Here is a 27,717-nt window from a genome sequence, read left to right as displayed (position 1 = left end):
AGACGCACTCACATTTCCCCTTACTTTCTAGGAGGAAAAAAAGTGCCTCTTATGGAGCGAAAAATACAGTAATTTATATGCTCAGTATGAAATGCAGGTTCCTAAACAGAATATGAGCCACTTCACACACTACATTTTTTTTTAAGACACACATAAGATCTACATCTAAAAGAAATGTAAACTGTGAATGTGATAAACTAGTGTCTGAAAACAAACTGATCATACACCGTCATTTGTTGGAGCTCGGATTGGTTGCGACTCCCTGACAAGCGAACCTGGGTGTGTTACTCTATAATGTGTGGAATAGTACTACTAAATTGGAGTGTGGGGGAACCTCGTTGCAAAATAATCTCTTAACAACTGACTCTTAGTAAACGAAACATAAAAAGAAGATTGCTTTTTTCCTATTCAGAGTACAAAATACATGCTATCAGCTTAATATACAGATTGCAACTGTATATAAAGATAGAAATTCTTGCTAGCAAAATACATGTAACCAGTTCATTACCAGTCATTTTTTTGCTTTGTTTTTTTGGCCAGTAAAGTCCACAATGAAAGACACATTTGGAGAGATCAGAAACGGCGTGCACAGATGTGTATGCATACATGCACACAAATCTCCAAACTTCTGGGGAATCAGTTCTTGATTACAAAGAGTAAATTTCATTACAAAAAGAAATATTTGATGCAACTGAAGTGAATACTAGTGCTATTTTTTTTTTAAAAAAACAAACACCTGAAATTATTTGGGGCAATATCCAACTGAATTACATTCAGCGTACTCACTCTGGAATCAATGGACTTAAGCAACTTAAAGTCCATTGATTTCAACAGGTCTGCTCAGAATTTGATTTAGCTAGGTACCGCTCAAGGCTTGAGAGTTCCTGCACTCGAATCTTCCTGTGGTAACACACAAGTCTCAGTAGAAAAGTTGAGTTTTGATACTGAACAGCTAACACGTTCAAAGCTGCAACATACAAACTCAAGTATAGTTGAAAAATACAGAAGACTGAATTTAGTGTTACAAACTGAAATTTGTAATGCTAGGGATGCATTAAAAATCTGTTGAAGTTTGCCATTGCCAGGAACACTCAAAGAAATATCCCTCAAGAAGACGTGGTGTGTTTTTTCAGCAGAAAACAGTGCTTATAGTTTGAAACTCTTGCAACATGCTAATCTCTCAGCACATATGTCACAATTGTTAAGATGTAGGCGGATGGATTATCAAATTCTACTAGAAGATCAGAGCTGTGTTCTCGACTTTGAAAAGTACTATGCTTAGCACGAAGACAGGAGTGCCTGGCGTGCTCTGGTCCATGGGGTCACGAAGAGTCTGACACGACTAAACAACAACATGCTTAGCACAGAAAGTAAACCTCTCACCTGTTGCAGTACATGTCTTTCCCTTAGTGTCATTAACCTTCTGTGAAGCTCAACTAGCTCATCAAGATATGCCTGGAAATAAACCATTCAAAAACAAACAAAAAACGAATGTTTTATTAAAAAAAAACCCACCACATTTGTATTCTGGTATATAGACAAATATTTATATTCCAGGACAGCAAAGCAATGGAAATACAGCCGACTCACAACTTTGTATAGTCAGAACAAACTCAGAACCACCCTTGTGTGATTATCCCTACTTTTTCCAAGATGGTGCTTCCCCCCCCCCCCAAGAGTGGGCTTTGCCAGCCAGCTCTACAAGGTGGAGAATTTTTAAGCTCAACGACTTGCTTACCGGACTCTGGCGAGCAAAGCAAAGAGCATTTAAGCTCTCCACCTCACATGCATTAGATTTATGCATTTTCAGTTGGCTTGCTGCCATGAGCGTAAAACTGCGACGACACAAGTTAAATGTGCGCAAGTTGCGATGAATTAAGTATGTCATAAAACACAGTGATGTACAATAAAGCCATGATACTAACAATAATGTAGCTAACTGCTAAAAAAAACAACTCAGCAAGATACAGTGGTACCTCGGGTTACATACGCTTCAGGTTACAGACTCCACTAACCCAGAAATAGTGCTTCAGGTTAAGAACAGTTTCAGGTTAAGAATGGGCCTCTGGAACGAATTAAGTACTTAACCCGAGGTACCACTGTATGGGCAAATTAAAACTCATCTTAACCTGTTGTGAACAAATTGTAAGGTGTACCTCTTAGGAAGCGCATTGCATTCCAGAACCATAGTGCTATGGCTAAACACCCCCTTTCTTTTGTTGTTACATAGCACACTTCTGGTGTGTTGGGCAAACACTGGCACTCTGGTGTGGAAAAAAGACGTTCCTTCACATATTTGGATTCTAAGCCTTTTAGGGTTTATAAGATTACCTGTACCTTGAACTGGGCCTGAAATTGAACTATTCAACTTCACTTCATTTAAGAGAACAATATATACATAATAAGTAATTAAAATGTAGAATAAATTGTGCAATATAGGGATACTAAAATATTGAGTAACTAAAAAACACTTCATTAAGGCATGTGCCAACCAATGTTTCTTATATACTGAAAGATCCAATACTTTTTACAGATTTAATAAAGATTATGAAGCATGATGCAAATATTGTTTCTTTTCATTTACCTTATCGCAATCGCCATTCTTTATCTGTTTATCAGATTTACTCTGCTTTATAGGACTCTTCACTTCTAGAATCTAGAAAATAAGAGTAAATATTTAAGGGCATCATAGGGCTAGGACTGAGGCTCACTAGAAATTCCATAACCAAATATCTTAATGGTTTAAGGATGTTCAGCAGCCAATTTATCAAACCTGCATATTTTTTCTCTGAACCACTCTGAGTTCTTAGGATGAAGGGCAGTATATAAATTTAATAAATAAAATAAAATAAAATAATTAAAGCCCGGTGCTCCTTCGAAGCATGGAGCCCTCTTCAAACAGATAGCATATGGGGGGGGGGGCTACTGAGAGTTAGCTTGCACTGTCCAAATGATACAACTGGAAGCAAAAGCCCCACACCTAACTCAACATTTTCTGTTCTCAAAGGCCAGTTTGAAGCAGAATTATATGAAGTGAATGTGTACATATTTTAAAGCTCTTGACCACATGCACATCCCAGGGATTATCGCAGTTGGTAATACTCTTATGTTTTTATAGCTTGCTCAGAGGGACGCGGGTGGCGCTGTGGGTTAAACCACAGAGCCTAGGACTTGCCGATCAGAAGGTCGGCGGTTCGAATCCCCGTGACAGGGTGAGCTCCCGTTGCTCGGTCGCTGCTCCTGCCAACCTAGCAGTTTGAAAGCACGTCAAAGTGCAAGCAGATAAATAGGTACTGCTCCGGCGGGAAGGTAAACGGCGTTTCCATGCACTGCTCTGGTTCGCCAGAAGCGGCTTAGTCATGCTGGCCACATGACCCGGAAGCTGTATGCCGGCTCCCTCGGCTAGTAAAGCGAGATGAGCGCCGCAACCCCAGAGTCGGTTACGACTGGACCTAATGGTCAGGGGTCTCTTTACCTTTGGCTTGGTCAGAAATCATGGTAGCCGGATGCAGAACTTTACGAGCAGTTTTATTATTAACGATTTGTACAATAATTGCATTGCAGCAAACTTCTGAAGACTGTTCGTATGGCCACAGTGCTAGAATTTAACTCTTCGCCAAATTAACAGTCGTTATTAGAGGGGGAAAGCTGCTGCATGCCTTCTCATATATGTTTCAATAATATTACCAAGCATGTGTCACAGAATCGTCGAGTGGGAAGGGACCCAAAGGCCATCTAGTCCACCCCATGCAATGCAGAAATCTCACCTTAAGCACCCACACCCGTGATGTATAAGACAGAAGTAATAGTTTATCTCTGTTTTTGTCACACAGGACACTCTCTCTGTTTTACACTGACCAAATGGCTCCCAAGGCAGAAGGACAAGAGAGAAAATATCCACTGGGAAAATGAAGTGATGGTGGCTGCAGCAGTCATGCCACAAAACAGTACCTGGTTATTGTTGGTTTTTAATAAAGGTGGGGGTTCGTGGCGGAGGGGTGAAGATGCTGAACTGCTGTCGCTGTCGCTTCCATCGCTCAGACTAACCCTGAGAAGGGAAAGGGAAAGGAATAATAAATTTATTAAGATGTGCAATATAAAGGAAATTTTCCATGGCTTACAACTGACATCACAGCCCTAACAATTGGCTTTCAAAAAGCAAGTTTGTGGGAGAAGTTGAAAAGTAAGTGGTAGCAAAGTTAACAGATTAGGAAAAAAAAGCCCAAGTAAGAGAAAAGCCCAAATAAGAGAAACCCAATTAAGATCAGTGCTTTCCAACTTTCAATAACTTGATGATCCCAAAGGTGAACCCAACTCTTTTCTGTTTGTGAACACATTCTGAATAAAAAGTCTGCAAAACTGCAATATTCACCTGCAGTTTTCTTGAAATGGTACCTTAATTATACATAGCTAAAATTGCTTCTGATAGTCAAGGTGAACTATCAACAGGTGATGCAATGTGGCCACCAGTACCAAACAAGAAGAAGAAGAAGAAGAAGAAGAAGAAGAAGAAGAAGAAGAAGAAGAAGAAGAAGAAGAAGAAACACTTTGATCAGGATAGAAACTTCTGGAAAAGAGGGTTCCCCACCTATTTTGGAGCAGAACATTATCTACAGCACCCCGATAGCAAATCTAAAAAATAACAGCCACTCAGAATTTTCCAACTTGCTTGAAATTCTGAAAGTTGCCTTGTATACAAGTTGTAATTACTTCCAAGTTCTTGATATTCCAAGCCTGAATTTTCACAGGTCAGAAACGAACACCCCCTTTCCCCAGGCAAGTCCTGCTTCCTGCTTCCTCTGTTACTTCTTCGCCCCAGGTATTCCTATTTAAATGTATTTTCGTCAAAAACTATATGGGTTTGTACTAACCCACTAAGGCATCCATCTGATTTCTCGAATTCTCAACCAAGTGCAGTAGGCAGGCATTCTTGCTTTCAAGCTAATGTTGGAAGTTGTAATGCTATGGTCCAATAAACTACACACACACACACACACGTTGAGAGTTGAGGCCTGACTAACCAGAAGACAACACACATGATATACTCATTAAGAGAGTAGCATATCTCAAAACAGAAGACAGGCGCTTCTTCAACTTTTCCTCCACTTAAAATTCTTTATTTTATTAAGCATAATTATACCTCACATACACAAAAAAGTCCTCAGCTTCAGCTCCTTTTACTCGACCCTATAATACAGCTCAGCACTGATTATAAGGCACCTTATTACCCCTCTCAAACTCCCTCATCTATTCATACAGGCAGAAGGGTTATAGCTTTTCAATATGCATGTCAAAATGAAACCAACATACAGGGTTGGAGGAAGGTCATAAGGCAGGACTATTTTCTTCGCAGTTTAGATATTGTCATTTGTATGGACACACACAGACACTGAAGAAGACAGAATGCCATGTCCATTTCAACACAGCTCCCCTGTCTCTTCCACGTACTGCAATCGGAGGACACAAAAGTACAGCACCATTTCAGAAGCAAGATAATAATCATTTTACTCAAGGCTGAGGAGAAATACCATGCCTATATGACTGACTATGTTGTGTGAAGAGGAGCTAGATGTTTTGAACGCTTGAGTGTCAGTTGAATGCTGCTGGGAGCCTGACAGCGTCCTGAAACACATCTGTAAAATTCAATATACATTCACTTCATCTTCCCTATTAACAAACCGTCACATATCATACAAGAGAAGAAATTTTTGGAAAACCATTCATATATGTTTCATCCAGGGCTTTTTTTCCCCCAGCCGGAACTCACTGGAACTCAGTTCCTGCCCCACTCAGGTGGGCACCATTGCCATTATAAGAGAACAAGGGAGGCGTTCAGGGGGACTTCCAGCACCTCTTTTTCTATCTATCAATCAATCAATCAATCAATCAATCAATCTTTATTACGGTCCAGAGACTCAACAAATCATTACAAAGCAATGCACAATTCAGACAGCCGACCTCCAGGTTAAACAAGCATTTTGTTCAGACTTAAAGATAGGGATCATTGGTTCTTGCAACCACCAATAAAAACTTCACCGCTGCTAATGTTCTAGCGTTTGTCCGGTCTTCCAATAGGAACCTGACATAGTGAGCCTCTGATTTTCCCAGGAAAGGGACTAGCAAGGGTAATATCAGTTCAGCCCTGGCTTGCTCGTATTTTGCACAGTGCAGCAAAATATGTTTTGAGCACACAAGCAAAGTCTGATTTTTCTAGAAAAATAGCACTGGTTTCATCTGCTGTGTAATGATGCTTATTGCCATGTCAAGTGTTGTTGCGGGACGGCGACAACATCTCCCCTGGATCTGGCAGTTGTGCTGGAGGCGAGGGGATTCCCTGGGCTTGGGTTCACTCAAACCCAGGAAGTGAATTGCAACTTGCCTGCCTATTTGGCCAATAGCAGGCAGCCCCACCCCTTCGCTTAAAGAAAGTAGATTTCAAAGGGGGGCGGGCGCTGAGTATTTTTTCCCCCTGAAAAGGGGGTGGTAGGCCAAATAAGTTTGGGAGCCTCTGTTCTATGAAATGCTACAGCATTTAATCAAAAAGCCACACAGACACCCCGGGTCTTATAAACCAACCTCCCTACAACTCCATATGTTTGAAAGGCAGTACAGTGGTGCCCCGCAAGACGAATGCCTCGCAAGACAAAAAACTCGCTAGACGAAAGGTTTTTTCGTTCGCGATTTGCCTCGCAAGACGAATTCCCCTATGGGCTTGCTTCGCAAGACGAAAACGTCTTGCGACTTTGTTAAACCGTTTAAACCGTGCTTCGCAAGACGAAAAATTCGCAAGACGGCAAAAATTGTGGAACGAATTAATTTCGTCTTGCGGGGCACCACTGTACTCAAAATATAAACACACACCCCATAATTCTTATGTTTTTAAAAAAATTGTTCAGCTTCTTTTCTATGGGCAGGTTCTGCCCCCTTCATAACACCCCAATTTCTTAGATAATTCCTCTGCATTTTGAGTTTCCTTTCCCCGCGTGGACTTTTATTTCAGCCTATCCTCTCCCAGTAGTGATGTATGGAAGTGAGAGCTGGACCACATAGAAGGCTGATCGCGGAAGAATTGATGCTTTTGAATTATGGTGCTGGAGGAGACTCTTGAGAGTCCCATGGACTGCAAGAAGTTCAGACCTATCCATTCAGAAGGAAATCAGCCCTGAGTGCTCACTGGAAGGACAGATCCCTGAAGCTGAGGCTCCAAGACTTTGGCCACCTCATGAGAAGAGAAGACTCCCTGGAAAAGACCCTGATGTTGGGAAAGATGGAGGACACAAGGAGAAGGGGACGACAGAGGACGAGATGGTTGGACAGTGTTCTCGAAGCTACCAGCATGAGTTTGACCAAACTGCAGGAGGCAGTGGAAGACAGGAGTGCCTGGCATGCTCTGGTCCATGAGGTCACGTCACGAAGAGTCGGACACGACTAAACAACTAAACAACAACAACAACACTCAAAATATACCCCCCCCCCATAATTCTTATGTTGTAAAAAATGTGTTCAGCTTCTTTTCTATGGGCAGGTTCTGCCCCCTTCACAACACCCCCAATTTCTTAGATAATTCCTCTGCATTTTGTGTTTCCTTTCCCTGCGTGGACTTTTGTTTCAGCCTATCCTCTCTGCATTTAAAAGCAGAGTTCCCAGCCTTTGACACAAGCCTGGCACATTCAAATAGTCTGGAATGCATTTATTTTATTGCAACCCTCACCTGCGGCCCCTGCTTCCTCCATGAGTATTTACAGGTCTCTCCATCTCAGAGTCATTGTCATTCTCGTCTGCTTCGTCAGATTCATCTTCATTATCATCAGAATGCAGATCTTTCATTATAGACCTCAAAGGACCTGGGGGACAAAAACAAAAGGGAACACAAATCAGCCGGCGGGAGTTTGCATTCAACTCTGCCTATTGTTCAGCTTTTCAACAAAACAAGTCCTAACACAGTTTTTAAGACGAGGGCAATGAAGACTTGGACATTAAAGGAAAGGCATAATGCGCAGGGGGGCTTATGCAGCAAGCGCTTAAACAAAAGCAAATTTATTCAAAGACCAGTTGACTTAAAACAGGATTATTTCTGCCAACAATGAGATTTATGTTTAAGTGTTTGCAGAATTAGTCTTGGAATGTTAAGTAAAGCAAGTTGGCTTTCTGAACAATAGAATAGAGATTAAAAACAAAACAAAACAAAGCAAAAAACCCAAAAGGTTATTATTTGGGCATCCTATACCTGACAAGATCTAAGAGACACTACTAGTAATAGTACATTTTGTTAGGTTAATCCGTGTATTGAAAGTCATAGTCTAATAAATCATTGTGATTGCAACTTGTTCCGGCCAAGGCATTCTTTGTCTGCCTGTTTTTGATCTACTTAGATTTAGCTGTCTTCTTTATTCGAAGGTCAATGTCAGGTCAAGCAAGCTCTTTGCTAGCCTTCATATGTGTGTCTATGCCCCAGAAACAGAGGCCTATCTTTTTCATGGAACTGAACAGAAAGCCTGCTTCATGAGCGAGAAAAGTTTTAGAGCTAGGTTCTCAAAATTTTGAATTATTATTATTATGCAAAAGAATATGGACTTTAGCATATCCGAAAAACAGTAGCTCTTTTTTATAATTATTTTTATTAGAATTTTCAATCATACAATTTCCACAAATAAACACCCGCCAATAAAATAATACATCGACTTCCCTTCTTCAAGTTTCCCATTTTTACCGCACCTTCTATTCCAACCAATCAATTTCCCCTCCTTTTTGTATTGCCTCAAACATAATTATAGTTGAGCCTTGGAAGTCGAATGGAATCCGTTCCGGAAGTCTGTTCAACTTCCAAAACGTTCAGAAACCAAAGCATGGCTTCTGATTGGCTGCAGGAAGCTCCCGCAGCCAATCCGAAGCCACGGAAGACCCATCGGACATTCGGGTTCCAAGGAATGTTCGCAAACCGGAACACTCACTTTTGGGTTTGCAGTGTTTGGGATCCAAGGTACAACTGTATACTGTTGAATTTATATTAATCCTGCTAGCGTTTCCACTTTCTTAGAATTATTTCCCAGATGCTCCACAGAAACTTTCCAGTAGCTCTTTATTTATTAAATTTATATTTCACCCTTCCTCCCAAGGGAGACTAGGCTGCCTGCCAAGAGAGTTCATCTTGGGGGGGGGGCAAAGGGGTGGAGGGAAAGAGTTGAGTTACATTTTTCAAATATAAAATCTGAAAATAAATAGTTCACCCAGCGACTAACATAGTGGTAAAATCCAAGGATCTTATAGCACTTTGAAGACTAACGCATTTCATTATGGCACACAATGGCCGATTTGTTCGGGAGCTGAGGCGTTCAGCTTGCAAGGTACGACTGTATTTTCAACGACTAATATTGAACTTTGAAAACAGAACATTCTGTATTGGCAAGATTCAGTTTCAAAGGTTTCTAACCCAAAAGGTTAGTATTTGTTGGGTTCTTTCATTCCTGATGTAAACTAAGCAAAAGACACTGGGAATGCTGTTCCCAGCTACGATACTGGTCTAATATTAATACTAAACAAACAGACAAACAAAATCCCAGCCTGTTTTCCCCCCAGTTGTCTCAGTGGACACACATCATAGTCATGGTTTTGAAACATGATTTTTGCTTTTTAAAAATAAACATGATTTTTTTAAAAAAATAAAAAAATAAAATCTGGTTTTTAAGGTAATTTAATCTAAATAGCACCGGGATTTGAGGCAATCGCACCACCATATCAGTCTACAAAACTTATGGGGGCAATGCTGATGAAATTGTTTGTGACACTGAAATGTATCACTGCACAGATGTACAGATCTTGATATACTCCCTTTTAAACAGGGACCTGCTAGCAAAGGAAGTAGTATGAATAGGCTTCTTACAACCGTTACAAACAAAAATATACATTTGAGGAAACTTACAAATCCACAAAAAATGAGCTAAATGTTTCTTGGAAAGGGATCGGATATCACTTTTAATATTTCCTGCATTTAAAGCAGCTTGTTAATAAAATACACATTGTGCCATTTATAATAAAAACAGCTCAATGGGAACTCTCTCAGCTATTTACATGTACACTGCTTAGGGCAGGGTCTCCTGGCAGATATAAATTCTGACTTTCTTAGAACTGAATAGCGATTAACTCCAAAGCCAAAGTCAATAAAGTCTAAGAAATCTCTCTGTTGTGGTCTTTTAAAATTAAATTTTGGTGGCTGAAAGAAGTCTTATTGGTTTATGCTTACTGGTAATCTTAAGGTTGCAAAAGGAAGAGAGCAACAAATATTTTGGGTGTTGTTAGGAGAAGAGCTTCTGTTTTCCCCCAAGAAAACTATTGGCTGTGTGCAAATGACATGAGAACGATGGTTTATCATGACCAAATGAGCCTAGGCAACCCTCAGACTTGTTTGCTTCCCCCTCTCCATTTCCAATTAGGCAGAAGCTGTCGTTTCTGTTTTTGATCAAGTGCACCATTCAAACTTGAAAACCAGCAGTTAGTCTGAACCGTTGTTTCATCAAACCATGGTTAACATAGTTAAGATTAACTACAGTTTAGGGTTTGGAAATACTGCTAAACTATGGTTAGTAGGAACCAGAGCTTCTTTTTTTCTTTGGGTGTGCCAGAGGCAAAAGGGGGGGAAAGGTTACCTTGGTTCGTTCCCCATAAATCAGGGATAGGACCAGTGGCCCTCCAAATGTTTTTGGACTACAACAAGTCCATCAGCGCCAATAATCAGTATGATGTACTCCAGTAACACAGAGAGGACCATAAGTGTCTCGATTATGTGATAAACCATCACTTATGAGGGTGTCTTAGAGAAGTCACTGTTTCACTACGGCATTCCTCCTGTTACTCCATTCTATTCTGTTATTTAGTTCACACATGCCATTAGGCTGCAATTTTAAGTCATGAAACGTGGATCAATGTATGTGAGCAATGCAACATGTGGGCCAAAAGATCACATTTTTTTCTGATGCAGTAATTTCAAGGATGTTCCAAAAAATAGCCTAGATCATGGGAAATCAGCTTAGCGAAGCCCCAAGCTCATGTGAGGGAGACACTTGCAAATGGAGTGAAATATGGAAAATGCATCTTAATGCTGATATTTCATTTTAGGATCTCAATAAGCATCTTGTTTATGCGGTTAATTTTTTGTGAATTCATTGTTACAAGCATGCCCATGGAATGAATGGGTTAGACAGCCAACTAAATGAATGTTTAGGAAACTTCTGGAGAAAAGAAAATGGCTGAATGGAACCAAACTCCTTCACAGTTTTAAAAAAAGGCAGCTTTTTAAGCGAACAATGAAAACAAACAATAAACATGAAGAGAAAAATCTTAGTGACTTGTGAGTCTGTGTTGTGTAGCGGCTAGCATGTCAGCCAAACAATGGGCAGGCCAAAATTCAAATTGCTGCTCATCCATGAAGGACATGGAGTTATCCAGTGTGTATATCTCAGACTAACCTAACGTCTAGGGCTGGGCAATATCTGGTTTTCAACACTGTGATATATCAGCAGCTAAATGTCACGATATGCTGATATATTACCACGTCTGGAATGTATATGGGCTGCTTCTTCTTCCCCACCTTAAGGGAGGAAGAAGCAGCTGAGATACTTTGCCCAGCCCTACTGAGCAAGCCCCACCTACCGCTCCGACTAGGGTGGAGACTTCCTTAAACTGCTCAGCTGGGGGGCAGGAAGCCTCTCGCCCCCCAGCTGAGCAAGCCCTGATACCATTCTGGCTCATGCGAGTCGGAGGGTGGGGGCTTCTTCAACGGCACAGGCAGACAGAGAGTCTGAGAATTTGCTCTTCCGAAACCTTCTCAGACTCTGCCTGCCTCCGCCTTTGCCATCTGCAGGCTATTTGAGCTGGTGCAATGCATTGTTCTGCCCGGACACTGAGGTCCAGCGCCAAGGGCCTTCTAGCGGTTTCCTTGCTACGAGAAGCCAAGTAACAGGGAACCAGACAGAGGGCCTTCTCGGTGGTGGTGGAACGCCCTCCCAGCAGATGTCAAAGAGAAAAATAACTACCAAACTTTTAGAAGACATCTAAAGGCAGCCCTGTTTAGGGAAGATGTTAATGTTTAATAGGTTATTGTATTTTAGATTTTTGTTAGAAGCTGCCGGAGTGGCTGGGGGGACCTAGCCAGATGGGCGGGGTATAAATAATAATAAATAATAATAATAATAATAATAATAATTTCCAACTCAAATTATCTGAAACCACTATCGCGATCTGAACACCATCCCAGTTTCAGACCATTTATCAATATATCGGCCACCTCTACTTACCTCACAGGGTTGTTGCAAGGAAAAAGCAGGGGTGCAGATAGAACGATATACACTGCCCGAGCTCCCCAGAGGATGAACATATAGGGTGGTACCCAACAAAGGATTTCCGCTTGTGCGATGGATTGGTCCCCTTCCCCTCCTCTTCCTGCGCACCCTCCAATCTGATCCGGATTGGGTGAAGGGAACCCACGGAACAGATTTAGGGGTCGCGTGGGGAGAGGAAGTTCTGCTGCGCAGCACAAAGTCACTGTGCTAGCCAAAGCGCTCCATCGGATACTGCTCACAATAAAAGGTAAAGGAATGCAGCCTTGAAATGCCACATGCTCCACTGCCTGGCTTTCATGCCATGGTCAAGTGCGCTGTCTATATCGGTACCTTGTTGTCGACTGTTCTGAGACGGCGTGAAACTCGAGCTGGAGCTGGAGCTTGAACTGGCAGGACTGGGTTGCTCCGACTTCAGGGAAGAATTGCGGGAGGGGAGGAGAAAGCACACAAGCAAAACATCAACACAAAAGATTGGTACATTCATTGGTGCCACACCTCCCCACCACCACCACCACAACGCTTAAATAATTAACAATTTACTTTGCAGAAAAAGAGTCTCAAATGAGATCTGCAGCCGTGTGGCCTCCCCTACGGGCAAAGCTTTTCTTCCTATGCCAATGTGTTGAGAAACGCAAAGTGTTAAACGGTTTTGAAAACAATGGGCGCACTGTTCTAGATGGAAGAGCTATGCGCACAGAGTAAATGGCCACAGAGCTCGTAAGAATAAGAAATGCATGTATTTCTCAGGCGACAGGGCGGGCTTCGAAACTGTAGGTGTGTCAAAAGGGAAATGGTAGCAATGGCTAAAACCAGCACAGCACGCGTTTTTATGGCAATGTGAATAATAAACACTTAATCCCACCAGTTCCAATCAGCTCTGTAATAAACTTAGATTTATTCAAAACGAAGATGACCTAACAGGATTAGGAGACTTGTTCAGGCTTCTGCCAGCTGTTCAGGCCCTTTTGGAGGGAGCAGCTGGAGGATGGGAAGAGAAAAGGGAACACCTTTTCTTTACCTTTCAGCCAGGAAGACCTCAGAGGTCTGGCAAACAACCTCTGCCTGTTACCCTGGACAGTTGCTGCCAGGAAGAAGATGGCAGGGACCAGACCGGACAAACAGCCTGACCTGTTTAAAGGTAGAGTCTCTACCTTATTTCTGGGTGCAAACGATCACAGTTATTTTATATTGTGGGCATATAATTATTCCAAACTACAGTGGAACCTTGGTTCTTGAACTTAATCCGTTCCGGGAGTCCGTTCGACTTCCAAAATGTTTGGAAACCAAAGCGCGGCTTCCTATTGGCTGCAGGAAGCTGCTGCAGCCAATCGGAAGCTGCAGAAGCCCTGTCGGACGTTCGACTTCCGAAAAACATTTGCAAACCGGAATACTTACTTCTGGGTTTGTGGTGTTCGGGAGCCGATTTATTCGGGAATAATAATAATAATAATAATAATAACAATTTATTATTTATACCCCGCTCATCTAGCTGGGCTTCCCCAGCCACTCTGGGCAGCTTCCAAAAATATATATTAAAATACTGTAATACATCAAACATTAAAAGCTTCCCTAAACATTTGAGTACCAAGGTACCACTGTATTCGATAATCTATTCAGATTCAATATCCTTCAGTTGCCTAAAGACCTGTTTTCAGAGAAACAACATAATTCCACCCCCCTCACTCTTCAAAGAAGAGGCACCTTGCTTGTTACTGACCCCGGTGAAGTTATTTGGGTGAAGAATATTAAGAGTCCATTCAAGAAAGATGGATCAACAAAGCACATCCACCTCTGCCAGTAAGACAGCCAAAAATGGAGATGATGAGACCTGTGGCTCAATCCCTTTTCTACAACAACATTTCATAGACCAGTAAAGCTGCCTTGTCCTGTTTTCAATGCATCTTCAGCTCTCAAATGAATGAGGAGGAAGGCAGACAAAATACACACACTGTAGGAAGGGGCAATATATCGATCTATCATCCAAAACCGGTTTGAAGGCCATTTCGTGATATCAGTTTCGTAATTTTTGACTTGGCAATATATCGCAAATCATGATGTATGTGTGTGTGCTATGCACCAATCACAATGTCGGAAAAATTGTGAAGCCAGCCAGTGCTTCTATGTAGCTCCATCCTTATTTCAGGCATTGTGATGTATCAGTATATTGCAATGTTTAGCTGGTGATATATCGTGATGTTGAAAACCAGATATCGCCCGGCCCTACATATCTCCATCCGACATCATGATATAATGGTGTGTCGCAATGTTTAGCTAGGGATATATTGTGATGTTGGAAACCAGATATTGCCCAGCCTGAACACATAGCTCACAATACTCATCATGGGGTGAGTCTAGATTTGCTACGCAGATGGTAGCTGTGCATGCTGGGGAATTGAGCAATGGCTCAGCCAACATCCATATCTCTAAAATTTAGGTAATAGTAATAAATAATAATAATAATAATAATAATAATAATAATAATAATAATAATAATTTATTATTTCTACCCTGCCCATTGTTTCCCCAGCCACTCTGGGCGGCTTCCAACAAATGATTAAAAATACATTAAAACATCAGTCAACAACAACTTCCCTAAACAGGGCTGCCAGACCTAAAAAAACAGAGTAGAACCTCTATATGAATGTTCATGGACAAGTGAATGGATCATAGAATTGAAAGGGTCATCTAGTCCAACCCCCTGCAATGCAGGAATCTTTTGCCCAACGTGGGACTTGAACCCACGACCTGAGATTAAGAGTCTCATGCTCTACCAACTGATCCACATTGGCTAAATAAGTGGACTTTTAAAAAGAAAGCATAAAATTGCTACGCGGTGATTTCTTGGCAACCATAATAGCGTGCTTATACAAAGCGATCAACCCATTCCCAGACTTTCACCCAACCTTGGTGTCAGAGAAGTGACTGGGATCACCACACCAGATGATCCAGATGATCCCTGATCTCTGATGCAGCTCCAAGGTTGGGGGAAGAAATCGACTGCTCACCAGAGACCAGTGGTCCATTTGCTTGCTACACAGTGAGCCTAGCAAGCAAAATTGTGTTTTTGCATGGGGATATTAAATGCAATAAGGGATGCGGGTGGCACTTTGGGTTAAACCACAGAGTCTAGGACTTGCCGATCAGAAGGTCGGCGGTTCGAATCCCCGCGACGGGGTGAGCTCCCGTTGCTCGGTTCCTGCTCCTGCCAACCTAGCAGTTCGAAAGAACGTCAAAGTGCAAGTAGATAAATAGGTACTGCTCCGGCAGGAAGGTAAACGGCGTTTCCGTGCGCTGCTCTGGTTCGCCAGAAGTGGCTCAGTCATGCTGGCCACGACCCAGAAGCTGTACGCCGGCTCCCTCGGCCAATAAAGTGAGATGAGCGTCGCAACCCCAGAGTCGGTCACGACTGGACCTGATGGTCAGGGGTCCCTTTACCATTACCTTTATTAAATGCAATGAATATACTTTCAAAGGAGTCTCATATATCTAAAACATGTTGAGAACACAAGAATGTTAAGAGCCTTCTTGATCAGGCCAGTGGGTCATCTGGTCCAGAATCTCATTCTCGCAGTGGCCAACCAGATACTGGTGGAAAACCTGCAAGCAGGACACTGAGCACAAACAAGAGCCCTCTCCCCAACTGGTTTCAGCAGCATATGGCCTCCAGCTGCGAAGGCAGAGAGCACAGCCTCTGTCACTCACGCCCAGCAGCTACTGAAAGTCTTATCCACTGGTAGCAATGTTATCTCTGGCTCTATTCTAAGGCTTCAATTTTGCCCACAGTGAAAGCTAGAAAGGACCCCAGCAATGTGTTTGGGAGATATCTTTGTCGCCAGATAGTGGTTCAGCAAGTTCTGGTCATTTCTGGCCTGCTAAGGACTGCCCTAAGATCAAACCTCTCCATTCTGAAGGAAATGAGCCCTGAGTGCTCACTGGAAGGACAGATCCTGAAGCTGAGGCTCCAAGACTTCGGCCACCTCATGAGAAGAGAAGACTCCCTGGAAAAGACCCTGATGCTAGGAAAGATGGAGGGCACAAGGAGAAGGGGACGACAGAGGACGAGATGGCTGGACAGTGTTCTCAAAGCTACCAGCATGAGTTTGACCAAACTGCAGGAAGCAGTGCAAGACAGGAGTGCCTGGCGTGCTCTAGTCCATGGGTTAACGAAGAGTCGGACACGACTAAATGACTAAACAACAACAAGAACTGCCCTGCAATGACCACGTTGCTCTCCGCTGGAACAAAAGCTTGCCCCAATGCTGCACCAGCTATGCAGAACGGTTCAGCTTTTGTCCTGACTCACAAAGACAGGTTCGGGATATCCATAGGTAAAAACCCCCTGTCCAATTAATAAGATACTCAAATCCTTGGCAAAACACAGCACCAATAATATCTGGCCTCTGTAAAATCCGGCGCTAACTTGCACATTCATGCATTCAGCTTGCATAAGCCCAACAGTTGCTCTTCTGCCGTAAATCAATCTATTGTTGCTGTCCGTAACAAGGAGGCAGATTTACAGCCTTTTAAAGCCTTGCCTTACAATCAAAAAGATTGTGAGTAAGTTAATGGAACATCTCTCTTTTTCTAAGGGTGCTGGGGGGCGGGGAGGGAGTTAACATCTGTTCCTCTCAGATGAATGACATCTGTAGTTCTCACAGCTGGGAATCGGAGGAGCACAAAAATTATACACTCTGCACACTGTGGGATTTGTGCCCTTTTCGGTCGGGGTGTAGCTCTTCCCAGAGTACTCCTTGCACCAATGTATAGGAATAGGGTCTACTCTCCAGCCTTCTCCAACCTAGAGCCCTCCAGATGTTTTGGAGCCATCAGCTGGCTGGCGCAAGTTGTAATCCAAAACATCTGGGGAAACCCCGGGTTGAGGAAAGCTGGCCGACACACAGAGACTCCTACATATGTAAGCCCAGTCTGACTCCACAAACACTCGGAAAGGATTGCATGGGCTGTTTCCATTCAGACTGGATTCACTCTGCATTGGACTGAGCCAGCATTTTAGGGAGGGGGGTGATATCCCCCCCCCCCCCCCGTGGCCAAACTCTGCTTGAAGGCTTTGGTGAAGAGAGCGCAAGCATTTCAAAACGAAGAACTAAATGGGACTGGCTGCGCTTGCTGTAGCCTATTATTGATCCATTGTCTCCTCTCTTGTGTTTTGCAACGATCCCCCGCCGGGAAGGAAGGGAAGGAGGAGCGTTCAGAGGAGCTGGTGGGCAGGCACTTGCAGGCGGATGGAAAAACATGAAATAAAAGAAAATGCCCAGCAAGATGTACAACATGTGGTGGATATGTGTACAGAAACATAGCCAACAAATAGGGACTGTATCAATGGGGTGGTCAATAGTGGAGTGGTCAACAGTCCAGACCCTCCCCTGCCCTTAACTAGATTTTCCCCGTTACAGGTAGGTAGCCGTGTTGGTCTGCTGTAGTTGAAGCAAAATTTTAAAAATCCTTCCAGTAGCACCTTAGAGACCAACTAAGTTTGTTACTGGTATGAGCTTTCGTGTGCATGCACACTTCTTCAGATACACAGTGTGCATGCACACGAAAGCTCATACCAATAACAAACTTAGTTGGTCTCTAAGGTGCTACTGGAATGAATTTTTTAAAAGATTTTCCTCCTCTTCCTTTCTCTCTCTGATTCTCCACTTCTCTCTTAAGCTTCCTGCTTTAAATTTCTTGTTTTCTTTGGCTCCATTCCCTCCTTTTTTTTCAGTCTTACCCAGTTGAGTCAGAAATTGTGAACAATGCAGAAATAAAACATCGGCTCTAAACGGATGTTTCTAGCACCAGTTATTACCAATAGGTAGCATGAACCATAGGCAGAAAACTTAAACGATGAGGACAGGATATGCAAGGCCCTTTAGCGTGAATAATTCCACTAAATCACAGCCTAGGACCCTCATACCTACGGGACCGCCTCTCCCGGTATGCCCCACGGAGGACCTTAAGGTCCATAAATAGCAACACCCTAGTGGTCCTGGGCCCTAAGGAAGTTAGATTAGCCTCAATCAGAGCCAGGGCCTTTTCAACACTGGCCCCGGCCTGATGGAACGCTCTGTCTCATGAGACCAGGACCCTGCAGGATCTGATTTCTTTCCGCAGGGTCTGTAAGACAGAGTTGTTCCGCCTGGCCTTTGGCTTCGAATCAACTTGATCCCCTCCCCCTCTTTCCTCTCTCCTCCTGTGATGAGGCTGCATTTTAATGTTTCAATGTTGAATTTTAATCTTGTTTTTAAATTGTATTCATTCAACTTGTTTTTATTATTGCTTGTTAGCTGCCCTGAGCCCGGCCTTGGCTGGGGAGAGCGGGGTATAAATAAAATTTATTATTATTAATATTATTATTATTAAATAACTACTCTACCTTGCAACCCTTTTCTTAGGCAGGTCTTCCCATTTTTAACTGTTACATAGCAGGCAGGATTTAATGAGTGCATCTTGCCCTGGAATGGAAACAAGACAAACTACTGTCCCTTCTTATGCATGGAGTTACCCAACACTTATGCAACTTTGAAATGGTTAAATGAATAACAAGCCAGCTTCACCAGACATCTGGGGAATTTGGTGGTAATGCAGCCTAGTACTTAATGAATCAGTGCCCATCGTTGGTTTTGAATTCAAAGGTCCTTGAACCGTGTTTGTCAAATTAAACCATTTGATGTATGGGAATGTGCCATGGACTTTCAAATGATACACTGTAGGACTCTTTAAATGGAACAAGACAAACACTAGCTGCTTATGTATGCAATCCCTAATGAATATTTGTCTTTCAAAATCCAAGCAGATCAAAAAGGTATTAATAAATCAGGCAAGGCTACCAAGTGCAGAAAATGTTTTCTTTGGCTGAAATTCTGGTGTTTTTCTTGCAGAAGTTTTCTGCTGCTGAGGTTCACTGCCAAAGCAAATTTTGCAAAGGAAGTTGTCTAAAATACATTTTTACACACACACCACGCGTTTGCGTATCTACTCTAGTAGGCTTCCTAAACTAACATATCATCTACCCTTTCACATGGTGATTAAATATAATCTCGATATCCCAATGTTTATCAGGGGACACACCAATACAACGAGTGGTCTCTTCGGAAAAATCAGGAAATAAAGTTCGGTTACAATAATTAACACAAGTGCACTGTCAACCATTCAAAGAAACTTTATACAATGTAAAAAGATGCAACTATACACAAACAATGCTCCTCTTTTTGATCATGTTGTTAAAGGACAATTGGGGTTTTGCCGTAGATAAGTTAATAATGTGTGAGTGCTCTATTGCTAGTCCATTATTGCAAGTACTAACTAAAATTAGGTGACAAAAAAACCCCCAATAGTTTTTACTATTTTGTTTTTCTAAATGCCACTCGATGCCATTAAAATAATTTCATTCCAAAACTGTGTTCAAAATCTCAGCTATTCTAGTAGCTATCCATTATCCTCAGCTATGTGAAGAATTTTCTTCTACAGCATTAGGGTATCAGTTGTCAACACTTCAGCTAAAATGTTTGCACCCACATAATGGAGTGTGTTATCATCTTGTTAAAACTTCCTCTCCATATTTATCTCTTAATGACCAATATATATTTAATGGTATTTTAAAACAGTCTCTGATCAGAAATTATTTATTTCGTATACAATTCTCCCATGCTCTAGAAGACCAACACAATTTTATCTTTCAAAAGGACATTTCCCACTTCCTCCCAACTGAAGTGTGTTAGAAGCTCAGATATAGAAGTTAGGCACCAAATGGCTCATTAAACTGGGATTACACTTACCAAAACCAAATGCCTAGTTGCCGTTTTGGGGCCAGACGGCTCGAAAATTTTTCAATACAAATTTTTAGTTCCTGAATTTTTTTCTGTTTGTGCAGATATCACAGATAGAACTCTACAGGATGTGTTGCTGGTGCGTGAAAACAGTCTGGATCCAAGGATCGCCAGGCAGGCACCTCCAGATGGGGGAGACGTTAGGTCCCATCCTGGTATCTGGGCATCTTCACTTGGTCGCAAGTGGCTGGTAGCCTGGTGCAAAATGCACCTGGCAAATTTCGAACGCTAAAGCTGAGTCTACTTGCCTACTAAGGTCTAGTATACCTGAAGGAGCGTCTCCACCTCCATCGTTCTGCCCGGACACTGAGGTCCAGCACCAAGGGCCTTCTGGCTGTTCCCTCGCTGCGAGAAGCCAAGTTACAGGGAACTAGGCAGAGGGCCTTCTTGGTAATGGCACCCGCCTTGTGGAATGGCCTCCCACCAGATGTCAAAGAGAAAAATAACTACCAAACTTTTAGAAGACATCTGAAGGCAGCCCTGTTTAGAGAAGCTTTTAATGTTTAATAGGTTATTGTATTTTAGTGTTTTATTGGAAGCTGCCCAGAGTGGGTGGGGTATAAATAGTAAATCATCATCATCATCATCATTATAGCAAGCTAGTAGAACTAGTCCTCACAAAAGGCTCTATAAGGCAGAGAAATCAATTGTAAAGGCTTCTGTGGCAACATGTTATTTGGCTAAATCCTTCTCGTATCTCTACCCTATTCACTTCTCCCCACTTAACAGACTTGGAAAACTACTTTCCCTATTTGGTGACAGGTTGGAGAGTTATCCAATTCCCTGCCAGGTCACATGCCCACAGGTTTCATGGCAAGGAGAAAACCTCCAAACCTGACCAAATGCCAATTGTGGCCTTTTCTAGTGACATCCCAGTACGGTCAAACCTCGGTTCCCGAATGGCTCTGTTTTCGAATGTTTCGGTTCCCGAACGCCAAAAACCTGGAAGTAAATGCTCCAGTTTTCAAACGTTTTTCGGAACCCGAACATCCGACGCGGCTTCCGTTTTAGTGCAAGAAGTTCTGGCAACCGATCAGAATCTGCGTCTCAGCTGTTGAATGTTTCAGAAGTCAAACGGTCTTCTGGAATGGATGACGTTTGACAACCAAAGTTCAACTGTAATGCCGTCTTTTTATTACACCGGATTTTGTTCTCATTTTCACGAAGCCTACCTGCAGAATAAACCGCCTTCCAACTGTGATCGCTCAATGACACGGTCCATCAGTGACACACAGATGGGATCGTTCCAAGCTAACTAAATTGGTCTCACCAAGTATCTCAAATTGAAAGTGCCAGTTAGAGGCTTCTTCATTCCACGTGGATCAGTCACTCCAACACTGTGCGCAGAGACACATTAGATGTGCTGTGAGAGGACTGCGAGTGCAGTGGAAGAAAGATAATTAAACGTTCTTGTGAATCCAAAGCATCAACCGAGAGAAGCAGCTATATATATGTCTCTAGGACTCCTTACTCAATCCTTGCCTCCTTCCAAGTAGGCCTTCTTACAATGAGTTAGGGTCTTTCCCATTCCTGCATTTGGTATGACAAAATTTTCAAGCGCTCCTAATAAGAGATGGAACAGAAGTATCATGCTGTGAAAAAACCCAGCAACCCATTTTGCAACAAGCCAAACACTGCAACTTTTAGAATGTTGTCTGGGAATTGCAGCTGGTATATAGCAGCTCTCAGCTATTTCAGCCATTTCACATCAGCATACTGCACAGATGCTGAAAACTGTGCATAAAATCTCGTTTCTAGGTTACCTGAGGAATCACCATCTCCCTTAGATCATTGTGGAGAAGCCCTCAGTTATCACATATTTGTTCAGTTACAGTGCAAACTAAATTTTTTAGCACTGAAGTATTTCTGTTTCACCGAGTGTTTTTAGAGAATTAATTTGATACTCCCAATCACTCAAATCTTCTGGACCTATAGAGCAAAAAACAGATTTATCCAGGAGAAGTTGGGGAGTCAGCAAATCTGCCATAACCGGTACAGCTCTTTCCACATGATTTCATATGCACCTTTCCTTTTATATAATAATTTTTATTAAAATTTCAATTTTACAATTTCAAATAATTTTTTTGCAAACTTTAAAATATCCAATGACTTCCCTTTCTTTTCTCTTTCCACAGTTCATTTTACATATCATACCTCCCTGCATATATTACTATGCCCATTCAAATCAGTTTTCCACTTTTACATCCATCAAAAATTATTTACTCTGTTGAATTTATCTTAATGGTGCCAGCATTTTCAGCTGTACACAGTCATTTTCCATATACTCAATAAATGTTTTCCAATCTTCTTTAAACGTATGTTCTTCTTGCTCTCTTATTCTATATGTTAAATCTGCAAGTTGTGCATATTCTGTCAATTTAAGTTGCCAATCCTGTTTAATTGGGACCTCACTCACTTTCCAATTTGGGTCTAACAAAACATGGGCCACAGTTGTTGCATAAATAAATAACCTTTTCTGACACCTGGGAATTTCAGTCTGGGTTATCCCCAAGAAAAAGGACTCAGGTTATTTTTTTGGAAAATAGTTTTGAACATTTTTTTCAATTCATTATAAATAATTTCCCAAAAGGCTTTTACCTTTTTATATGTCCATCACATGTAGAAGAATGTTCCCTCTACTTCTTTACATTTCCAACACATATCTGATTTTGTTTTATAAATCTTAGCCAACCTAAAGTTAAAGGGACCCCTGACTGTTAAGTCCAGTCGCAGACGACTCTGGGGTTGCGGCGCTCATCTCGCTTTACTGGCCGAGGGACCCGGCGTACAGCTTCCGGGTCATGTGGCCAGCATAACTAAGCCGCTTCTGGCGAACCAGAGCAGCGCATAGAAACACCGTTTACCTTCCCGCCGGTACGGTACCTATTTATCTACTTGCACTTTGAAGTGGTTTCGAACTGCTAGGTTGGCAGGAGCAGGTACCGGGCAACGGGAGCTCACCCCGTCATGGGGATTCGAACTGGCGACCTTCTGATCAGCAAGTCCTAGGCTCTGTGGTTTAATGGACATCGCCACCCGTGTCCGAACCTACTCGGAGTTAAATACCATCTATGAATAATTTTCAAATAATTCACTTTCAGTGAATAGCATGCTGTAAGCTTCAGATCACTTTTTCTGGTATAGCTCTTTCCACATGATTTCATATGCACCTTTCCAAGTCACAATCAAGCAACCATGTTCACTGTTCTGAAAGATTCAGGTTTGTTTTCACCAGGATGAGGAGAACATCTCTGACCAAGGGAACCAAGTTCCTTAAGATTCCAGGATTCAGCATAACGTTTTATCAGCTCTGTCCATTGTCTACCCCGCTAGTACAATGCAGGCTTTTCATAATTCAGAGAGGGAAAGGAGGAGGGCAAATGAGCTTTAATTGCTGGTAGCCGATTAGGAGGAATTTTTTCATAACCAAGTTTCAACATAGATGCCCTATTTACTCAGAATGCATGATGAGCTCAGGTCCTTTGTATTCTGCTTTAAAAAATAATAATCTGAAGCAATAGCTCATTTTCAACCATACAGTTATATATGTGCTACATATGAACAAAAACTCCTTTTAGGCATTACTGTATAAGCTTCTGAACAGGAAGTGTTCGGAAATAAATTAATCTAATCAATTTCATGGGGAGCTGAGCTGCAATCCTTTGAAGCAAAAGGCACATATTTTAAAATGAAGGAAAAACAGCATACTCAATGGCTCTACATAAAGAATTAAAAAGTCATAAAAACCTGGACCGTTATCAATCTATTGCATACATTGTAACTGGAGCTGAAATTGCTCACTAAGGAATGGAACAATAATTCCAGTAAACAGATTTTCACTTGAAGCAAAGACAGCGCAAATGGCATTGTGTGGCTCTCTCAGAGCCTACAATAACTTTCATTTGGGTATACATATAATAGAATATCTTATTGTTAACAGTATGTTGGATAGTGAATTTGCAACAAACTCATGCCTTAAAAGCATGAAGCCAGTCTCTATGTAAAACCTCAAAAGGATGGTTCTATCTTGACAAACTTCTTCATAAAACAAATCACTGCAATAGGAGCACAGATTATTCTATCCATATTGTTTTATTCCCGGGTATTGATATAATAGACACTAAAAGCAAGATATCAAAGCTTGTAAGCTCCTGATAAGTTACTTCTTTCAAATGGGATCTCCAAGTCTCTTTTCTAGCAAAGGACGGGAGATTGAATGCTGGATAGTTGAGCTAAAGTGCAGAAAAGCTATTATCACAAAGACTTTTTTTGTGCTGACATAGGCAAGACAGTTTTGCAGTCTAGCAATGCCTACTTTATCTTCTCAGTTTCAAATCTAGTGCTTTCTTTCTAGTTAAAATGCATTTTTAAAATGAATCATGTTTTTAATTCTGTTTTGAACAAAACAGGATTTTATCTTACTAAGAAATTAACACAATAGTCCTTCCCTAGGAATTAAGTCTTACTGAACACAATGAGGCTTACCTATGAGTCGACTGTAGAAAATTGCAATGAACACGAGGCCACCCCTGCCCTATGAATATTTTCATCTATAACCCCTCTTAATTGAATTCTTAAGTTTCAATGCCCAATAAAAGAGACTGATGTTTGGGAAAATATATTAATTGTAAATACTTCTACATTAGGACTACAAACTGGAACAAATGAAAGACTGTGGTATCAAATAGGCCTGAGACAAAGGAAACAGCATATCTATGTTAATACAAGAAAACTGATGGGAGAAAGTACATAAATTCCATTTGAAAAAGACAAGTAGAAATAATTACCGCAAAGCAAATCTCAGATGGTACATGATATCAGTACTGCAAAATAAGAATTATCCTGCAGGGGCTCAGGTGTATTGGCTATTAGAATTTTTCTTGGTGGGGCTATTTTAACTTATAAGATAAAGGGACACCTGACCATTAGGTCCAGTTGCGAACAGCTCTGGGGTTGCGGAGCTCATCTCACTTTTCTGGCCGAGGGAGCCGGAGTACAGCTTCCGGGTCATGTGGCCAGCATGACTAAGCCGCTTCTGGTGAACCAGAGCAGTGCACGGAAACACAGTTTACCTTCCTGCTGGAGCGGTACCTATTTATCTACTTGCACTTTGACATGCTTTCGAACTGCTAGGTTGGCAGGAGCGGGGACCGAGCAACGGGAGCTCACCCTGTCGTGGGGATTCGAACAGCCAACCTTCTGATCGGCAAGCCCTAGACCACAGCGCCACCCGTGTCCCAAATAAGGATTGTTGCAGGTTATTAGCAATTGGTTTATGTGTTTTATTTTAATTGTATAACTTTTTGATTTTGCATATATGTAATTCTGCCCTGGGGCTTTGAGAATGACTGATTATAAATATGTTGAGATGGATATTGTGAAGATTGCATGGGAAGGGGAGAAGCATGTGTGCCATATTTTAAAAATGTGTCAGTGTGCTCTGGCAAAAAAACTGGGTTTATTTTGGAAAAGCTCATATACTGCTCTTCCTTTTCACTTATACTGATGATTTAATCCAGCAAAAATAGCAGTGAAATTCAACTGCCTGTGTGATGACTACAGCTAGCATGATACAAGCAAAGCATTGTTGATTGGCAGCTACTCTTAGAGTAAAAAATGGAAAGATAAAATGTGGGTACCTGGACTAATAGGTCAAGGAAAGGATACTTATTACTCAAGGGAAATGTTTCATTGGCAAAAGAGAATGTAAGGATGTTTTGTGGCTATGGCTTACATGGGGGGGGGGGAGAGAAGATTTCTCCACTGTATAGCATGACTTCATAACCTACACAAACGAAAAGGTCTTTCAACACCTTTGTAAACCATTTACAAAGATATGAAAGACTCTGAAAGGTATGGTTATCAGTCCTGAAGAGTAACTGCCTATCGGCACACTCGGAAATGAACTGTGCAGAAGTGATATTGGGCAATGTCAGGATGGAGAAGAAAAACCTACTCAAGAATGCAATTTTAACTTGACTGCTAAAAACTTGAACTTATTTAAAGATAATTATGAAAAATGTTGGACAGAAATTAAAAAGGATCTAGAAACTTGGTCAAGATTGAAACTTTCCTTATTGGGTCGAATTGCAGCTATAAAGATGAATGTATTGCCAAAGATGTTGTTTTTGTTTCAAACCCTACAGATTGTGGACAGAGTGGAATGTTTTGGAAAGTGGCAGAAAGATATTTCTAAGTTTGTCTGGCAGGGCAAAAAGCCCAGAATAAAATTTAAAATTCTAACTGATGCAAAGGAAAGAGGGGGATTTGCCCTGCCAGACTTAAGGTTATATTATGAAGCTGCAGCTTTCTGTTGGATGAAGGATTGGTTACTTTTAGAGAACACTGATGTCCTAGATCTGGAAGGGTTTAATAATGCTTTTGGATGGCATGCATATTTGTGGTACGACAAGGTAAAGGTTCATAAAGTGTTCAAAAACCATATTGTCAGGAAAGCAATATTTATTGTCTGGACAAAATACAAAGACTTATTAGAAAATAAGACCCCAAGATGGCTATCACCAATGGAGGCTAAGGCCCGGAAAAGACTCAATATGGAGGCCGGTTGGCCGAAATATTGGGAAATAATAGAAAAAAATGGAGATAATTGGAAATTGCAGAGCTTGGAGAAATTAAAGAACAAGGTGCGAGATTGGTTACATTACGCTCAAATTAAAGAGGTTTTTAATTTGGACAAAAAGATAGGATTCCAGGTGGAAAAATCGAAATTAGAGACAGAATTGTTAGAACCAAAGATTAAGGTACTCTCAAGAATGTATAACTTGCTGCTTAAATGGAATACTCAGGACGAGACAGTTAAATCAGCCATGATAAAATGGGCTCAGGATATTGGGTATAACATCATGTTTGAGGACTGGGAAAGGTTATGGACCACCGGAATGAAATTCACGGCATGTAATGCCTTGAAGGAAAATATTATGAAAATGATATACAGGTGGTACATGACCCCAGTCAAGCTTGCAAAAATATATCACCTGTCTGATAATAAATGTTGGAAATGTAAGGAGGCTGAAGGGACATTCTTTCACCTCTGGTGGACTTGTCCAAGAGTGAAGGCCTTCTGGGAAATGATCTATAATGAGTTAAAAAAGGTATTTAAATATACCTTTACCAAGAAACCAGAAGCCTTCCTCTTGGGCATTGTCGGCCAGAAAGTGTTAAAGAGGGACAGAACTTTTTTTATGTATGCGACTACAGCAGCAAGAATACTTATTGCAAAACATTGGAAGACACAAGATTTGCCCACACTGGAGGAGTGGCAGACGCAATTGATGGATTATATGGAACTGGCCAAAATGACTGGCAGAATCCGAGATTTGGGAGAAGAAACAATGGAAGAGGACTGGAAAAAGTTTAAGGACTATCTACAAAAACAGTACAAGCTGTATGAATGTTAAGAAATTGCACGATTTAGAAAAATATGGTTCCAGTAACTTGATTGTGAGATATAGAAAATTAAGTGATATGTAAGAAAAGGTCGAAACTTAAAGTAATATTATGCTTAATTTAAGTTACAATCAATTGACAAA

At 41.5% G+C, this 27,717-nt stretch overlaps 1 protein-coding gene across 6 annotated transcripts in view; it reads right to left on the bottom strand.

The window, feature by feature from the left end:
• MLLT3 (MLLT3 super elongation complex subunit) overlaps window positions 1–27,717 on the bottom strand; it is a 144,734-nt gene that overhangs the window by 7,880 nt on the left and 109,137 nt on the right. For all 6 annotated transcript variants that reach the window (XR_014520927.1, XM_083483392.1, XM_083483393.1 and 3 more), the window contains 5 exons: window positions 12,666–12,744; window positions 7,712–7,844; window positions 3,952–4,048; window positions 2,585–2,656; window positions 1,384–1,455 (listed from right to left, as the gene is read on the bottom strand). Coding sequence is in view for 5 of the 6 variants with exons in the window: in XM_083483392.1 (XP_083339518.1) it covers window positions 1,384–1,455; window positions 2,585–2,656; window positions 3,952–4,048; window positions 7,712–7,844; window positions 12,666–12,744 (453 nt within the window). In the remaining variant the exon portion in view is untranslated. The remainder of the gene's footprint in view (window positions 1–1,383; window positions 1,456–2,584; window positions 2,657–3,951; window positions 4,049–7,711; window positions 7,845–12,665; window positions 12,745–27,717) is intronic.

Source organism: Podarcis liolepis (genome assembly GCF_965112155.1).
Source record: "Podarcis liolepis genome assembly, chromosome: 17".
In the NCBI taxonomy this organism is placed as follows: domain Eukaryota; kingdom Metazoa; phylum Chordata; class Lepidosauria; order Squamata; family Lacertidae; genus Podarcis; species Podarcis liolepis.
This window is presented reverse-complemented; position numbering and strand designations above follow the sequence as displayed.